This window comes from Gallus gallus, unplaced genomic scaffold (assembly GCF_016699485.2).
Source record: "Gallus gallus isolate bGalGal1 unplaced genomic scaffold, bGalGal1.mat.broiler.GRCg7b scaffold_119, whole genome shotgun sequence".
NCBI lineage: Eukaryota > Metazoa > Chordata > Aves > Galliformes > Phasianidae > Gallus > Gallus gallus.
Window position 1 is genome coordinate 1 of NW_024096071.1, and position 17700 is coordinate 17700.

The 17700-nt window shown below is 58.9% G+C and overlaps 1 protein-coding gene across 1 annotated transcript in view; it reads right to left on the reverse strand.

The window, feature by feature from the left end:
* Nucleotides 1-2478: 2478 nt before the first annotated feature.
* Nucleotides 2479-17700, reverse strand: part of LOC121108960 (eukaryotic translation initiation factor 3 subunit C-like) — a 28831-nt gene continuing 13609 nt past the window's right edge. The window contains exons 6-10 of the mRNA XM_040657318.2: nt 15709-15812; nt 12509-12650; nt 10300-10425; nt 5279-5372; nt 2479-2681 (exon numbers count right to left, since the gene is read on the reverse strand). Of these exons, the coding sequence (XP_040513252.1) occupies nt 2494-2681; nt 5279-5372; nt 10300-10425; nt 12509-12650; nt 15709-15812 (654 nt within the window). The 3' untranslated portion in view covers nt 2479-2493. The remainder of the gene's footprint in view (nt 2682-5278; nt 5373-10299; nt 10426-12508; nt 12651-15708; nt 15813-17700) is intronic.

A 17700-nucleotide genomic window follows, 5' to 3' on the forward strand; every position in this document is an offset into this window, starting at 1 on the left:
TTTTGGACCCCAAAATCCCACCTTTTGGACCCAAAATGGGGATGGGTCCTATAGGGAGATACAGTGGGGGAGCGAGTGGGGTAGAAGTGGAGGGAAATGGGGCAAAATTGGGGGGAAATGGGGCAAAAGTGGGGGGAAATGGGGGTCAGAATGGACAGCAGAGGGGAATATTGGGGTGAAATTGGGGGAAATGGGGGAAAAATGGGTGAAAAATGGGCAGAAATGGGGGGGAAATGGGGCAGAAATGGGGGCAAATGGGGGCAGAATGGGGCAGAATGGGGACCTCCGCGCCTGTAGGGGGCGCTGCAGCCGCAGCCCTCCGCCTTCAGGTGCTGTATGTGCTCTGCCAGGACCCAAAATGCCACTTTTTCGACCCAAAATGACCCAAAATGCCACTTTTTGGACCCCAAAATCCCACCTTTTGGACCCTAAATGGGGATGGCTCCCATAGGGGGATACAGTGGGAGGAGGGAGCGATGGGGAGAGGGGGGGGGGGGGGGAGATATTGGGATGGAAATGGGGCAGAACTGGGGGGAAATGGGGGTCAGAATGGACAGCAAAGGGGAATATTGGGGTGAAATTGGGGGAAATGGGGGAAAAATGGGTGAAAAATGGGCAGAAATGGGGGGAAAATGGGCAGAAATTGGGGGCAAATTGGGGCAGAATGGGGCAGAATGGGGACCTCCGCGCCTGTAGGGGGCGCTGCAGCCGCAGCCCTCCGCCTTCAGGTGCTGTATGTGCTCTGCCAGGACCCAAAATGCCACTTTTTCGACCCAAAATGACCCAAAATGCCACTTTTTGGGCCCCAAAATCCCACCTTTTGGACCCTAAATGGGGATGGGTCCCATAGGGGGATACAGTGGGAGGAGGGAGCGAAGGGGGAGGGGGGGGGGGGGGGATATTGGGGTGGAAATGGGGCAGAACTGGGGGGAAATGGGGGTCAGAATGGACAGCAGAGGGAATATTGGGGTGAAATTGGGGGAAATGGGGGAAAAATGGGTGAAAAATGGGCAGAAATGGGGGGGAAATGGGGCAGAAATGGGGGCAAATGGGGGCAGAATGGGGACCTCCGCGCCTGTAGGGGGCGCTGCAGCCGCAGCCCTCCGCCTTCAGGTGCTCCACGTACTCTGCCAGGACCCAAAATGACCCTTTTTCGACCCAAAATGACCCAAAATGCCACTTTTTGGGCCCCAAAATCCCACCTTTTGGACCCTAAATGGGGATGGGTCCCATAGGGGGATACAGTGGGAGGAGGGAGCGAAGAAGGGAGGGGGGGGGGGGGGGTATTGGGGTGGAAATGGGGCAGAATTGAGGGGAAATGGGGGTCAGAATGGACAGCAGAGGGGAATATTGGGGTGAAATTGGGGGAAATGGGGGAAAAATGGGTGAAAAATGGGCAGAAATGGGGGGAAAATGGGGCAGAAATGGGGGCAAATGGGGGCAGAATGGGGACCTCCGCGCCTGTAGGGGGCGCTGCAGCCGCAGCCCTCCGCCTTCAGGTGCTGTATGTGCTCTGCCAGGACCCAAAATGCCACTTTTTCGACCCAAAATGACCCAAAATGCCACTTTTTGGGCCCCAAAATCCCACCTTTTGGACCCTAAATGGGGATGGGTCCCATAGGGGGATACAGTGGGAGGAGGGAGCGAAGGGGAGGGGGGGGGGGGGGGGGGATATTGGGGTGGAAATGGGGCAGAACTGGGGGGAAATGGGGGTCAGAATGGACAGCAGAGGGGAATATTGGGGTGAAATTGGGGGAAATGGGGGAAAAATGGGTGAAAAATGGGCAGAAATGGGGGGGAAAATGGGGCAGAAATGGGGGCAAATGGGGGCAGAATGGGGACCTCCGCGCCTGTAGGGGGCGCTGCAGCCGCAGCCCTCCGCCTTCAGGTGCTCCACGTACTCTGCCAGGACCCAAAATGACCCTTTTTCGACCCAAAATGACCCAAAATGCCACTTTTTGGGCCCCAAAATCCCACCTTTTGGACCCTAAATGGGGATGGGTCCCATAGGGGGATACTGTGGGAGGAGGGAGCGAAGGGGAGGGGGGGGGGGGGGGGGGGGAGATATTGGGGTGGAAATGGGGCAGAATTGAGGGGAAATGGGGGTCAGAATGGACAGCAGAGGGGAATATTGGGGTGAAATTGGGGGAAATGGGGGAAAAATGGGGGAAAAAATGGGCAGAAAATGGGCGGAAATTGGGGGGAAATTGGGGCAAATGGGGGCAGAATGGGGACCTCCGCGCCTGTAGGGGGCGCTGCAGCCGCAGCCCTCCGCCTTCAGGTGCTGTATGTGCTCTGCCAGGACCCAAAATGCCACTTTTTCGACCCAAAATGACCCAAAATGCCACTTTTTGGGCCCCAAAATCCCACCTTTTGGACCCTAAATGGGGATGGCTCCCATAGGGGGATACTGTGGGAGAAGGGAGCGAAGGGGAGAGGGCGGGGGGGGAGATATTGGGGTGGAAATGGGGCAGAATTGAGGGGAAATGGGGGTCAGAATGGACAGCAGAGGGGAATATTGGGGTGAAATTGGGGGAAATGGGGGAAAAATGGGTGGAAAATGGGCAGAAATGGGGGGAAAATGGGGCAGAAATGGGGGCAAATGGGGGCAGAATGGGGACCTCCACGCCTGTAGGGGGCGCTGCAGCCGCAGCCCTCCGCCTTCAGGTGCTCCACGTACTCTGCCAGGACCCAAAATGCCCCTTTTTCGACCCAAAATGACCCAAAATGCCACTTTTTGGACCCCAAAATCCCACCTTTTGGACCCTAAATGGGGATGGGTCCCATAGGGGGATACAGTGGGAGGAGGGAGTGGGGTGGAAGTGGGGGGGGGATGGGGCAAAACTGGGGGGAAATGGGGCAGAATTGGGGGGAAATGGGGGTCAGAATGGACAGCAGAGAGGAATATTGGGGTGAAATTGGGGGAAATGGGGGAAAAATGGGTGAAAAAATGGGCAGAAATGGGCAGAAATGGGGGGAAAATGGGGCAGAAATGGGCGAAATAGGGGCAGAATTGGGCAAAAAAGGGCCAAAAGAGGTGGGAATTGGGGAAAATGGGCAGAAATGGGGCAAAATGGAGGGGAAATGGGGCAAAATTGGGGGCAAAATTCCCCCCATTTCCCCCCCAATTTCCCCCAATTCCCCATTTCCCCCCCAATCCCCCCCAATTCCCCTTATCCCCCCCCAATCCCCTCCAATTCCCCCATTTCCCCCCCAATTTCCCCCCAATTTCCCCCTATTTCCCCCCCAATTCCCCCATTTCCCCCCATTCTCCCCATTTCCCCCCCAATTTCCCCCCAATTCCCCCTTATCACCCCCCAATCCCCCAATTCCCCCCATTTCCCCCTATTCCCCCCCTATTCCCCCCCATTTCCCCCCCAGTTCCCCCTTTTCCCCCCAATTTCCCCCCCAATTCCCCTTATCCCCCCCAATTCCCCATTTCCCCCCCCGATTTCCCCCATTTCCCCCCCATTTCCCCCCCAATTCCCCATATCCCCCCATAATCCCCCTATTTCCCCCCCAATTCCCCCATTTCCCCAATTCCCCCAATTCCCCCCATTCCCCCCCAATTTCCCCCCAACTCCCCCCCAATTTCCCCCTATTCCCCCCATTTCCCCCCCAATTACCCCATATCCCCCCAATTTCCCTATTTCCCCCTATTCCCCCCCAATTTCCCCCCATTTCCCCCATTTCCCCCCCCATTCCCCCCATTCTCCCCATTTCCCCCCCATTTCCCCCCTTTTCCCCCCCAATTCCCCCTTATCCCCCCCAATTTCCCCCCAATTTCCCCATTTCCCCTATTCCCCCCCAATTTCCCCCCATTTCCCCCCCCAATTCCCCCATTTCCCCCCATTCCCCCCATTCTCCCCATTTCCCCCCCATTTCCCCCCTTTTCCCCCCCCATTTCCCCCCCGATTTCCCCCCATTTCCCCCCCATCCCCCCCAGTTCCCCCATTTCTCCCCCAATTCCCCATTTCCCCCCTAATCCCCCCCAATTCCCCCTTATCCCCCCCAATCCCCCCAATTCCCCCCATTCCCCCCATTTCCCCCCAATTTCCCCATTTCCCCCTATTCCCCCCCAATTTCCCCCCATTTCCCCCCCATTTTCCCCCCCAATTCCCCCTTTTTCCCCCCATTTCCCCCCTTTCTCCCCATTTTCCCCCCAATTCCCCCATTTCCCCTCTAATTTCCCCCCATTTCTCCCCCAATTCCCCCATTTCCCCCCATTTCCCCCCCAATTCCCCCTTATCACCCCCCAATCCCCCCCATTTCCCCCCCAATTCCCCATTTCCCCCCCATTCCCCCCATTCTCCCCATTTCCCCCCATTTCCCCCTATTCCCCCCATTTCCCCCCAATTCCCCCATATCCCCCTATTTCCCCCCAATTCCCCATTTCCCCCCCAATTCCCCCATTCCCCCCCCAAATTCCCCCATTTCCCCCCCTAACCCCCCCCGATTCCCCCATTTCCCCCCCAATTTCCCCCTATTCCCCACCAATTTCCCCCATTTCCCCCCATTTCCCCCATTTCCCCCCCATTTCCCCCCCATTCCCCCCCCATTTCCCCCCTTTTCCCCCCCAATTTCCCCCCAATTTCCCCCCTTTTCCCCCCCAATTTCCCCCCATTCCCCCCCAATTCCCCCTTATCCCCCCAAATTCCCCCATTTCCCCCCCTAACCCCCCCCAATTCCCCCATTTCCCCCCCAATTTCCCCCTATTCCCCCCCAATTTCCCCCCATTTCCCCCCCAATTCCCCCATTTCCCCCCCATTCCCCCCATTCTCTCCATTTACCCCCCATTTCCCCCTTTCCCCCCCATTCCCCCCCATTTCCCCACCAATTTCCCCCTATTTCACCCCAATTTCCCCCCATTTCCCCCCCAATTCCCCCTTATCACCCCCTAATCCCCCCTTATCCCCCCCAATCCCCCCCAATTCCCCCCCAATTTCCCCATTTCCCCCTATTCCCCCCCAATTTCCCCCCATTTCCCCCTTATCACCCCCCAATCCCCCCCCATTCCCCCCATTTCCCCCCAATTTCCCCCCCATTTCCCCCCCTTTCACCCCCAATCCCCCCATTTCCCCCCCAATTTCCCCCCATTTCCCCCCCAATTCCCCCTTATCACCCCCCAATCCCCCCCTTTTCCCCCCCAATTCCCCCATTTCCCCCCCCATTCCCCCCATTCCCCCCCAATCCCCCCTTATCTCCCCCCAATCCCCCCCAATTCCCCCCCCCCCCCCCCAATTTGCCCAAATCCGGCCTTTTTGGCCCCATTTCTCACCCTGGGAATGTGGGTCGGTGTTCTGCATGATTTTGGTGAACTCCTCATCCATGCGTTCCACCAGGGTGAGGATGCAGCCCCGCACCCGGTACGGCTTCAAAGGACCCAAAAACACCCAAATTCACCCCAAAATGTCAGCGCAAAGAGAGCCCCCCCCCTTAAATGCTACGGAATGACCCCAAAATGGCCAAAAATGGCCCCAAAATGACCCCAAAATGGCCAAAAATGACCCCAAAATGACCCAAAGTGACCCGAAGTGACCAAAAATGGCACCAAAATGGACACCAAAACACCCAAATTCACCCCAAAATGTCAGCGCAAAGAGAGCCCCCCCCCCCAAATGCTTCGGAATGACCCCAAAATAGCCAAAAATGGCCCCAAAATGACCCCAAAATGGCACCAAAGTGACCCAAAATGACCCAAAGTGACCTGAAGTGACCAAAAATGGCACCAAAATGGACCCAAAAACACCCAAATTCACCCCAAAATGTCAGCGCAAAGAGAGCCCCTCCCCTTAAATGCTACGGAATGACCCCAAAATGGCCCCAAATGACCCCAAAATGACCCCAAAATGGCCAAAAATGACCCCAAAATGACCCAAAATGGCCCCAAAATGGCACCAAAATGGCCAAAAATGACCCCAAAATGACCCAAAGTGACCCGAAGTGACCAAAAATGGCACCAAAATGGACCCAAAAAGCCCCAAATTCACCCCAAAATGTCAGCGCAAAGAGAGCCCCCCCCCAAATGCTTCGGAATGACCCCAAAATGGCCCAAAATGGCCCCAAAATGGCACCAAAATGGCCAAAAATGACCCCAAAATGACCCAAAGTGACCCGAAGTGACCAAAAATGGCACCAAAATGGACCCCAAAACCCCCAAATTCACCCCAAAATGTCAGCGCAAAGAGAGCCCCCCCCCCAAATGCTTCGGAATGACCCCAAAATGGCCCAAAACGACCCCAAAATGGCACCAAAGTGACCCAAATTGGCACCAAAATGACCCCAAAATGGCACCAAAATGGCCCAAAACGACCCCAAAATGGCACCAGAATTACCCCAAAATGGCCAAAAATGGCCAAAAACGGCCCCAAAATGGCACCAAAGTGACCCAAAATGGCCAAAAATGACCCCAAAATGGCACCAAAGTGACCCAAAGTGGCCAAAAATGGACCCCAAATGGCCAAAAATGGCACCAAAGTGAACCCAAAAACCCCCAAATTCACCCCAAAATGTCAACGCAAAGAGAGCCCCCCCCCCAAATGCTTCGGAATGACCCCAAAATGGCCCAAAATGGCCCCAAAATGGCACCAAAATGGCCAAAAATGACCCCAAAATGACCCAAAGTGACCCAAAATGGCCAAAAACGGCCCCAAAATGGACCCCAAAACAGCCAAATTCACCCCAAAATGTCAGTGCAAAGAGAGCCCCCCCCCCCCCAAATGCTTCGGAATGACCCCAAAATGGCCAAAAATGGACCCAAAATGGCACCAAAATGGCCAAAAATGACCCCAAAATGACCCAAAGTGACCCGAAGTGACCAAAAATGGCACCAAAATGGACACCAAAACACCCAAATTCACCCCAAAATGTCATCACAAAGAGAGCCCCTCCCCTCCAAATGCTTCGGAATGACCCCAAAATGGCCAAAAATGGCCCCAAAATGACCCCAAAATGGCCAAAAATGACCCCAAAATGACCCAAAGTGACCCGAAGTGACCAAAAATGGCACCAAAATGGACCCAAAAACCCCCAAATTCACCCCAAAATGTCATCACAAAGAGAGCCCCCCCCCCCGAATGCTTCAGAATGACCCCAAAATGGCCCAAAACGACCCCAAAATGGCACCAAAGTGACCCAAATTGGCACCAAAAATGACCCAAAATGGCCAAAAATGGCACCAAAATGACACCAAAATGGCCCAAAACGACCCCAAAATGGCACCAGAATGACCCCAAAATGGCCAAAAATAGCCACAAATGGCCCCAAAATGGCCAAAAATGGCCCAAAATGGCACCAAAGTGACCCAAAGTGGCCAAAAATGGACCCAAAATGACCCCAAAATGACCCAAAGTGACCCAAAATGGCTGAAAATGGACCCAAAATGACCCCAAATTGACCAAAAATGACCCCAAAATGACACCAAAGTGACCCCAAAATGGCCAAAAATGGCTGAAAATGGCCCCAAAATGACCCAAAATGACCCAAAATGGCTGAAAATGGACCCAAAATGACCCCAAAATGGCCAAAAATGACCCCAAAATGGCACCAAAATGACCCCAAAATGGCTGAAAATGGACCCAAAATGACCCCAAAATGACCCAAAGTGACCCAAAATGGCCAAAAATGACCCCAAAATGGCACCAAAGTGACCCAAAATGGCCAAAAATGGACCCAAAATGGCCAAAAATGACCCCAAAATGACCCAAAGTGACCCGAAGTGACCAAAAATGGCACCAAAATGGACCCAAAAACCCCCAAATTCACCCCAAAATGTCAGCGCAAAGAGAGCCCCCCTCCCCCCAAATGCTTCGGAATGACCCCAAAATGGCCCAAAATGGCCCCAAAATGGCACCAAAATGGCCAAAAATGACCCCAAAATGACCCAAAGTGACCCGAAGTGACCAAAAATGGCACCAAAATGGACCCAAAAACACCCAAATTCACCCCAAAATGTCAGCGCAAAGAGAGCCCCTCCCCTTAAATGCTACGGAATGACCCCAAAATGGCCCCAAATGGCCCCAAAATGGCACCAAATGGCCAAAAATGACCCCAAAATGACCCAAAGTGACCCAAAATGGCCAAAAACGGCCCCAAAATGGACCCAAAAACACCCAAATTCACCCCAAAATGTCATCACAAAGAGAGCCCCCCCCCCCAAATGCTTCGGAATGACCCCAAAATGGCCAAAAATGGCCCCAAAATGACCCCAAAATGGCCAAAAATGACCCCAAAATGACCCAAAGTGACCCAAAATGGCCAAAAACGGCCCCAAAATGGACCCAAAAACCCCCAAATTCACCCCAAAATGTCAGCGCAAAGAGAGCCCCTCCCCTTAAATGCTACGGAATGACCCCAAAATGGCCAAAAATGGCCCCAAAATGGCACCAAAATGACCCCAAAATGGCCAAAAATGCCACCAAAATGGACCCAAAAACACCCAAATTCACCCCAAAATGTCATCACAAAGAGAGCCCCCCCCCAAATGCTTCGGAATGACCCCAAAATGGCCCCAAATGGCCCCAAAATGGCACCAAAATGGCACCAAAGTGACCCAAATTGGCACCAAAAATGACCCAAAATGGCCAAAAATGGCACCAAAATGACACCAAAATGGCCCCAAAATGACCCCAAAATGGCCAAAAATGACCCCAAAATGGCCCCAAAATGACCCCAAAATGGCCAAAAATGGACCCAAAATGACCCCAAAATGGCCCCAAAATGACCCAAAGTGACACAAAATGGCCAAAAATGACCCCAAAATGGCCAAAAATGGACCCAAAATGGCCCCAAAATGACCGAAAGTGACCCAAAATGGCAGAAAATGGACCCCAAATGACCCCAAAATGACCCCAAAATGACCCCAAAATGGCACCAAAATGACCCCAAAATGACCCCAAAATGGACCCAAAATGGCCCCAAAATGACCCAAAGTGACCCAAAATGGCTGAAAATGGACCCAAAATGACCCCAAAATGGCACCAAAGTGACCCAAAATGGCCAAAAACGGCCCCAAAATGGACCCAAAAACACCCATAGACACCCCATAGAGACCCACAGCTGCCCCATAGCGCCCCATATCTGCCCCATAACCCCCCATAACCAACCAACAACCCCCCATAACCGCCCCATAACCACCCCATAGAGACCCATAGCGCCGCATAGCCCCCTATAACCCCCCATAACCACCCCATATCCCCCCATAACCACCCCATAGAGACCCATAGCTGCCCCCACAGAGACCCATAGCTGCCCCATAGAGCCCCACAACTGCCCCATAGCCCACCACAACCCCCCCAACTACCCCATAACCCCCCATAACCACCCCATATCCCCCCATAACCACCCCATAGAGACCCATAGCTGCCCCATAGCACCCCATAGCGCCCCATAGCCCCCTATAACCCCGCATAACCACTGCATAACCCCCCATAACCCCCCATAAGCACCCCATATCCCCCCATAACCACCCCATATCGCCCCATAGCGCCCCATGGCACCCCATAGCCCCCTATAACCCCCCATAACCACCGCATAACCCCCCATAACCCCCCATAAGCACCCCATATCCCCCCATAACCACCCCATATCGCCCCATAGCTGCCCCATAGCGCCCCACCTGCTCGGGGTTGCTGAGGTTCTCGCTCTCCTCCAGCACATTCTGCCCCATAACCCCCCATAACCCCCCATAACCACCCCATATCCCCCCATAACCCCCCATAACCACCCCATATCCCCCCATAACCACCCCATATCGCCCCATAGCTGCCCCATAGCTGCCCCATAGCGCCCCACCTGCTCGGGGTTGCTGAGGTTCTCGCTCTCCTCCAGCACATTCTGCCCCATAACCCCCCATAACCACCCCATAACCCCCCATAACCCCCCATAACCACCCCATATCCCCCCATAACCACCCCATATCGCCCCATAGCTGCCCCATAGCGCCCCATAGCTGCCCCATAGCGCCCCACCTGCTCGGGGTTGCTGAGCTTCTCGCTCTCCTCCAGCACATTCTGCCCCATAACCACCCATAACCACCCCATATCCCCCCATAAGCACCCCATATCCCCCCATAACCGCCCCATATCCCCCCATAACCACCCCATATCGCCCCATAGCTGCCCCATAGCACCCCATAACCCCCCATAACCACTGCATAACCCCCCATAACCCCCCATAACCACCCCATAACCCCCCATAACCCCCCGTAAGCACCCCATAACCCCCATAACCACCCCATATCCCCCCATAGCCACCCCATATTGCCCCATAGCTGCCCCACAGCGCCCCATAGCGCCCCACCTGCTCGGGGTTGCTGAGGTTCTCGCTCTCCTCCAGGACGTTCTCCCCGATGAAGATGTGTGGGTTGGCGAAGAGGACGTCCAGCAGCTCCTCAATGCAGCTCAGGCACTTCTGCCACAGCTCCGGCTGGGGGGCGGACCCACAGCGACCCATAGAGGACCCATAGCGACCCATAGGGACCCACAGGGACCCACAGGGACCCATAGAGAACCCATAGGGACACATAGGGACCCATAGAGACCCACAGAGGACCCATAGCGACCCACAGGGACCCACAGGGACCCACAGGGACCCATAGAGAACCCATAGGGACACATAGCGACCCATAGGGACCCACAGGGACCCATAGAGAACCCATAGGGACACATAGGGACCCATAGAGACCCATAGGGACCCAAAGGGACACATAGGGACCCAAAGGGACACATAGGGACCCACAGTGACCCATAGGGACCCATAGGGACACATAGGGACCCACAGAGACCCATAGAGACCCATAGGGACCCACAGCGACCCATAGAGGACCCATAGCGACCCATAGGGACCCACAGGGACCCACAGGGACCCATAGGGACCCATAGGGACCCAAAGGGACACATAGGGACCCACAGCGACCCATAGGGACCCATAGGGAACCCCATAGTGACCCATAGGGACCCACAGGGACCCATAGGGACACATAGGGACCCATAGGTACCCATACAGACCCACAGTGACCCATAGAGAACCCATAGGGACCCATAGAGACCCACAGGGACCCATAGGGACCCATAGGGACACATAGGGACCCACAGCGACCCATAGGGAACACATAGTGACCCATAGGTACCCATACAGACCCACAGTGACCCATCGAGAACCCATAGGGACCCATAGAGACCCACAGGGAGCCATAGCGACCCATAGGGACCCATAGAGACCCCATAGAGACCCACAGCGACCCATAGCAGCCCATAGCGACCCATAGGGACCCACAGGGACACATAGGGACCCATAGAGAACACATAGTGACCCGTAGGGACCCATAGTGACCCACAGATACCCATAGGGACCCACACAGACCCGTAGCGACCCATAGGGACCCACAGGGACACATAGAGACCCCATAGGGACCCATAGGGACACATAGGAACACCATAGTGACCCACAGGACCTACAGCAACCCATAGGGAACCCACAGCGACCCATAGAGACCCCATAGGGACCCACAGGATCCCCACATACCCCCCCACCCCCCATCCCCCCCCAGCCCCCCATCCCCCCCACATCCCCCCCACCCCCACCCCCCCCCAGCCCCACATCCCCCCCCATACCCCACCCCCCATCCCCCCCCAGCCCCACACCGCCCCACATCCCCCCCCACCCCCACCCCCCCCAGCCCCACATCCCCCCCCATACCCCACCCCCCCCACCCCCCAGCCCCCCCCCCAGCCCCACACTGCCCCACATCCCCCCCAACCCCACCCCAGCCCCACATCCCCCCGCATCCCCACACTGCCCCCATAACCCCCCCAGCCCCACACCCCCCTCCAGCCCCACATCCCCCCCATACCCCACACCCCTCCCATCCCCCCCTCACCCCACATCCCCCCCCATACCCCCCAGCCCCACAGCCCCCCCAGCCCCACATCCACCCCAGCCCCACATCCCCCCCCATACCCCACACCCCCCCCCAGCCCCCACATCCCCTCCCAGCCCCACATCCCCCCCACCCCCCATTCCCCCCACATCCCCCCCCATACCCCACACCCCCCCCCAGCCCCACACCCCCCCCCGGCCGCCCCACATGGTCCCACATCCCCCCCCATACCCCATACCCCCCCAGCCCCACATCCCCGTCCAGCCCCACATCCCCCCCATACCCCACATCCCCTCCCAGCCCCACATCCCCCCCATACCCCATCCCCCCCACATCCCCCCCCATACCCCACACCCCCCCCCAGCCCCACAGCCCCCCCATCCCCACACTGCCCCACATCCCCCCCATACCCCACATCCCCTCCCAGCCCCACACCCCCCTCCAGCCCCACATCCCCCCCGTACCCCACACCCCTCCCATCCCCCCCCCACCCCACATCCCCCCCCATACCCCCCAGCCCCACACCCCCCCCCCGTCCAGCCCCACATCCCCCCCATACCCCACACCCCTCCCATCCCCCCCCCACCCCACACCCCCCCCCAGCCCCACGGCCGCCCCACATGGGCCCACCTTCATGTAGGTGGCCAGGTTGGGGTTGTAGTCGTACAGAGAGGCGATGATGTTGAATTTGATCTTCACCTCCAGGGGGACCCCCAAGCCGTGCTCCTTCGCCACCCCCACCAGCAGCTGCAGCAGCTCGATCTGCGCCGCCCTGCCCCATAGATCCGGGGGTCAGCCCCATAGATCCAGGGCCAGACCCATAGATGGGGGCCAGACCCATAGCACAGCCCCATAGTGGCCATTCCCAGCCCGTGCTCCTTCGCCACCCCCACCAGCAGCTGCAGCAGCTCCATCTGCGCCGCCCTGCCCCATACATCTGGGGGTCAGCCCCATAGATGGGGGGCCGACCCATAGCATCACCCATCAGTGTCCCATAGGTGGCCATTCCCAGCCCGTGCTCCTTCGCCACCCCCACCAGCAGCTGCAGCAGCTCGATCTGCGCCGCCCTGCCACATAGATCCGGGGGTCAGCCCCATACATGGGGGGCAGACCCATAGCATCACCCATCACCACCCCATAGTGGCCATTCCCAGCCTAAGTTCCATTGTCAGCCCCACCAGCAGCTGCAGCAGCTCCATCTGCGCCGCCCTGCCCCATACATCTGGGGGTCAGCCCCATAGATGGGGGGCCGACCCATAGCATCACCCATCAGTGTCCCATACGGGGCCATTCCCAGCTTAAATCCCTTCGCCACCCCCACCAGCAGCTGCAGCAGCTCGATCTGTGCCGCCCTGCCCCATAGATCTGGGTGTCAGCCCCATAGATCCAGGGCCAGACCCATAGATGTGAAGGCAGCCCCATAGCATCACCCATCAGTGTCCCATAGGTGGCCATTCCCAGCTTAAATCCCTTCGCCACCCGGACCAGCAGCTGCAGCAGCTCCATCTGCGCCGCCCTGCCCCATAGATCTGGGGGTCAGCCCCATAGATGGGGGGCAGCCCCATAGCATCACCCATCAGTGTCCCATAGGTGGCCATTCCCAGCCTAAGTTCCATTATCAGCCCCACCAGCAGCTCGATCTGCGCCGCCCTGCCCCATAGATCCGGGGGTCAGCCCCATAGATCCAGGAGTCAGCCCCATAGATCCAGGGCCAGACCCATAGATGGGGGACAGACCCATAGCACAGCCCCATAGTGGCCATTCCCAGCCCGTGCTCCTTCGCCACCCCCACCAGCAGCTGCAGCAGCTCCATCTGCGCCGCCCTGCCCCATAGATCCGGGGGTCAGCCCCATACATGGGGGGCAGCCCCATAGCATCACCCATCACCACCCCATAGTGGCCATTCCCAGCCTAAGTTCCATTGTCAGCCCCACCAGCAGCTGCAGCAGCTCGATCTGCGCCGCCCTGCCCCATACATCCGGGGGTCAGCCCCATAGATGGGGGGCAGCCCCATAGCATCACCCATCACCACCCCATAGTGGCCATTCCCAGCCTAAGTTCCATTGTCAGCCCCACCAGCAGCTGCAGCAGCTCGATCTGCGCCGCCCTGCCCCATACATCTGGGGGTCAGCCCCATAGATGGGGGGCCGACCCATAGCATCACCCATCAGTGTCCCATAGGTGGCCATTCCCAGCCTAAGTTCCATTATCAGCCCCACCAGCAGCTCCATCTACACCTCCCTGCCCCATAGATCCGGGGTCAGCCCCATAGATCCGGGGGTCAGCCCCATAGATGTGGGGCAGCCCCATAGCATCACCCATCAGCGCCCCATAGTGACCATTGCCAGCCTAAGTTCCATTATCAGCCTCACCAGCAGCTCCATTTACACCTCCCTGCCCCATAGATCCGGGGGTCAGCCCCATAGCTGTGGGTCAGCCCCCCATCCCAGCCTCACACCCCAGCCCCACACGTGTGGGTCAGCCCCCCATACCGGTCGGTGCCCCACATCCCATCCCCACACGTGTGGGTCAGCCCCCCATACCGGTCGGTGCCCCACATCCCAGCCCCACATCCCAGCCCCATAGCTGAGGGTCAGTCCCACACCCCAGCCCCACATCCCAGCCCCACACCCCAGCCCCACAGCTATGGGTCAGCCCCACACCCCAGCCCCATAGCTGAGGGTCAGCCCCACACCCCAGCCCCACAGCTGTGGGTCAGCCCCACATCCCAGCCCCACACCCCAGCCCCACACGTGTGGGTCAGCCCCCCATACCGGTCGGTGCCCCACACCCCAGCCCCACACGTGTGGGTCAGCCCCCCATACCGGTCGGTGCCCCACACCCCAGCCCCACACGTGTGGGTCAGCCCCCCATACCGGTCGGTGCCCCACATCCCAGCCCCACATCCCAGCCCCATAGCTGAGGGTCAGTCCCACACCCCAGCCCCACATCCCAGCCCCACACCCCAGCCCCACAGCTATGGGTCAGCCCCACACCCCAGCCCCATAGCTGAGGGTCAGCCCCACACCCCAGCCCCACAGCTGTGGGTCAGCCCCACATCCCAGCCCCACACCCCAGCCCCACAGCTATGGGTCAGCCCCACACCCCAGCCCCATAGCTGTGGGTCAGCCCCACACCCCAGCCCCACAGATGTGGGTCAGCCCCACAGGTGTGGGTCAGCCCCCCATACCGGTCGGTGCCCCACATCCCAGCCCCACACCCCAGCCCCACAGCTATGGGTCAGCCCCACATCCCATCCCCACATCCCAGCCCCATAGCTGTGGGTCAGCCCCACATCCCATCCCCACACCCCAGCCCCACAGATGTGGGTCAGCCCCACACGTGTGGGTCAGCCCCCCATACCGGTCGGTGCCCCACACCCCAGCCCCACACCCCAGCCCCACAGCTGTGGGTCAGCCCCACACCCCAGCCCCACATATGTGGGTCAGCCCCACACGTGTGGGTCAGCCCCCCATACCGGTCGGTGCCCCACATCCCATCCCCACACCCCATCCCCACACCCCAGCCCCACAGATGTGGGTCAGCCCCACAGCTGTGGGTCAGCCCCCCATACCGGTTGGTGCCCCACATCCCAGCCCCACACCCCAGCCCCACACGTGTGAGTCAGCCCCCCATACCGGTCGGTGCCCCACACCCCAGCCCCACAGCTATGGGTCAGCCCCACACCCCAGCCCCACACGTGTGGGTCAGCCCCACACCCCAGCCCCACACCCCAGCCCCACAGCTGTGGGTCAGCCCCACATCCCAGCCCCACACCCCAGCCCCACAGATGTGGGTCAGCCCCACACGTGTGGGTCAGCCCCCCATACCGGTCGGTGCCTTTCTTTCCGCGCGCCTGAAGGATCTCATTGAGTTTCTTCACCACCACCGCGTGAGTGATTTCGGTGCCCTTCGCGAACATCTTCGGCTTCTCCTGCGGGGCGCTCAGCTATGGGGCTGCCCCATAGCGCCGCCCCATAGCTGCCCCATAGCTGCCCCAGAGCTGCCCCAGAGATAGATACCCCATAGCTGCCCCATAGCTGCCCCATAGCGGCCCCATAGCTGCCCCATAGATACCCCATAGCTGCCCCATAGATACCCCATAGCTGACACATAGGTATGCCATAGCTGCCCCATAGCTGCCCCATAGCTGCCCCATAGATACCCCATAGCTGCCCCATAGATACCCCATAGCTGCCCCATAGCTGCCCCATAGCTGCCCCATAGCGGCCCCATAGCTGCCCCATAGATACCCCATAGCTGCCCCATAGCGGCCCCATAGCTGCCCCATAGTGGCCCCATAGATACCCCATAGCTGCCCCATAGCTGCCCCATAGCGGCCCCATAGCTGCCCCATAGCTGCCCCATAGCAGCCCCATAGATACCCCATAGCTGCCCCATAGCTGCCCCATAGATACCCCATAGCTGCCCCATAGCTGCCCCAGAGCTGCCCCATAGATACCCCATAGCTGCCCCATAGCTGCCCCAGAGCTGCCCCAGAGCTGCCCCATAGATACCCCATAGCTGCCCCATAGATACCCCATAGCTGACCCATAGATACCCCATAGCCGCCCCATAGATACCCCATAGCTGCCCCATAGCTGCCCCATAGATACCCCATAGCTGCCCCATAGCTGACCCATAGGTATGCCATAGCTGCCCCATAGCGCCGCCCCATAGCCGCCCCATAAATACCCCATAGCTGACCCATAGCTGACCCATAGGTATGCCATAGCTGCCCCATAGCTGCCCCATAGATACCCCATAGCTGACCCATAGATCCCCTATAGCTGCCCCATAGATACCCCATAGCTGCCCCACAACTGCCCCATAGCCCCGTACCTTCATGAGGGGGGCGCCCCCCCGGACCCTCTCCCACTCTCCTTCCTCCTCCTCCACCCCACAGCCCCATAACCCCACCCCCCAGCCCCACAGCTGCCCCATAGCCGCCCCATAGCCCCATACCTTCATGAGGGGGGCGCCCCCCCGGACCCTCTCCCACTCTCCTTCCTCCTCCTCCTCCTCCCCATAACCCCACCCCATAACCCCATAGCCACCCCATAGCCCCATAACTCCACCCCCCAGCCCCACAGCTGCCCCATAGCCGCCCCATAACCCCATACCTTCATGAGGGGGGGCGCCCCCCCGGACCCTCTCCCACTCTCCTTCCTCCTCCTCCTCCTCATAACCCCATAACCCATCCCATAACCCCATAACCCCACCCCATAGCCCCATAACCCCACCCCACACCCACCCCCCAGCCCCACAACCGCCCCATAGCCAACCCCCAGCCCCACAGCTGCCCCATAGCCGCCCCATAGCCCCATACCTTCATGAGGGGGGCGCCCCCCCGGACCCTCTCCCACTCTCCTTCCTCCTCCTCCTCCTCCTCCTCCTCCCCATAACCCCACCCCATAACCCCATAGCCACTTCGTAGCCCCGTAACCCCCCCCCCCCAGCCCCACAGCTGCCCCATAGCCGCCCCATAGCCCCATACCTTCATGAGGGGGGCGCCCCCCCGGACCCTCTCCCACTCTCCTTCCTCCTCCTCCACCCCATAGCCCCATAACCCCACCCCATAGCCCCATAGCCACCTCATAACCCCACAACCCCACCCCACAGCCACCCCATAACCCCAACCCCCAGCCCCATAGCCGCACCATAACCCCACCCCCCAGCCCCATAACCTCACCCCATAACCCCATAGCCGCCCCATAGCCCCACCCCCCAGCCCCATAGCCAAACACCAGCCCCATAGCTGCCCCATAGCCCCATACCTTCATAAGGGGGGCGCCCCCCCGGACCCTCTCCCACTCTCCTTC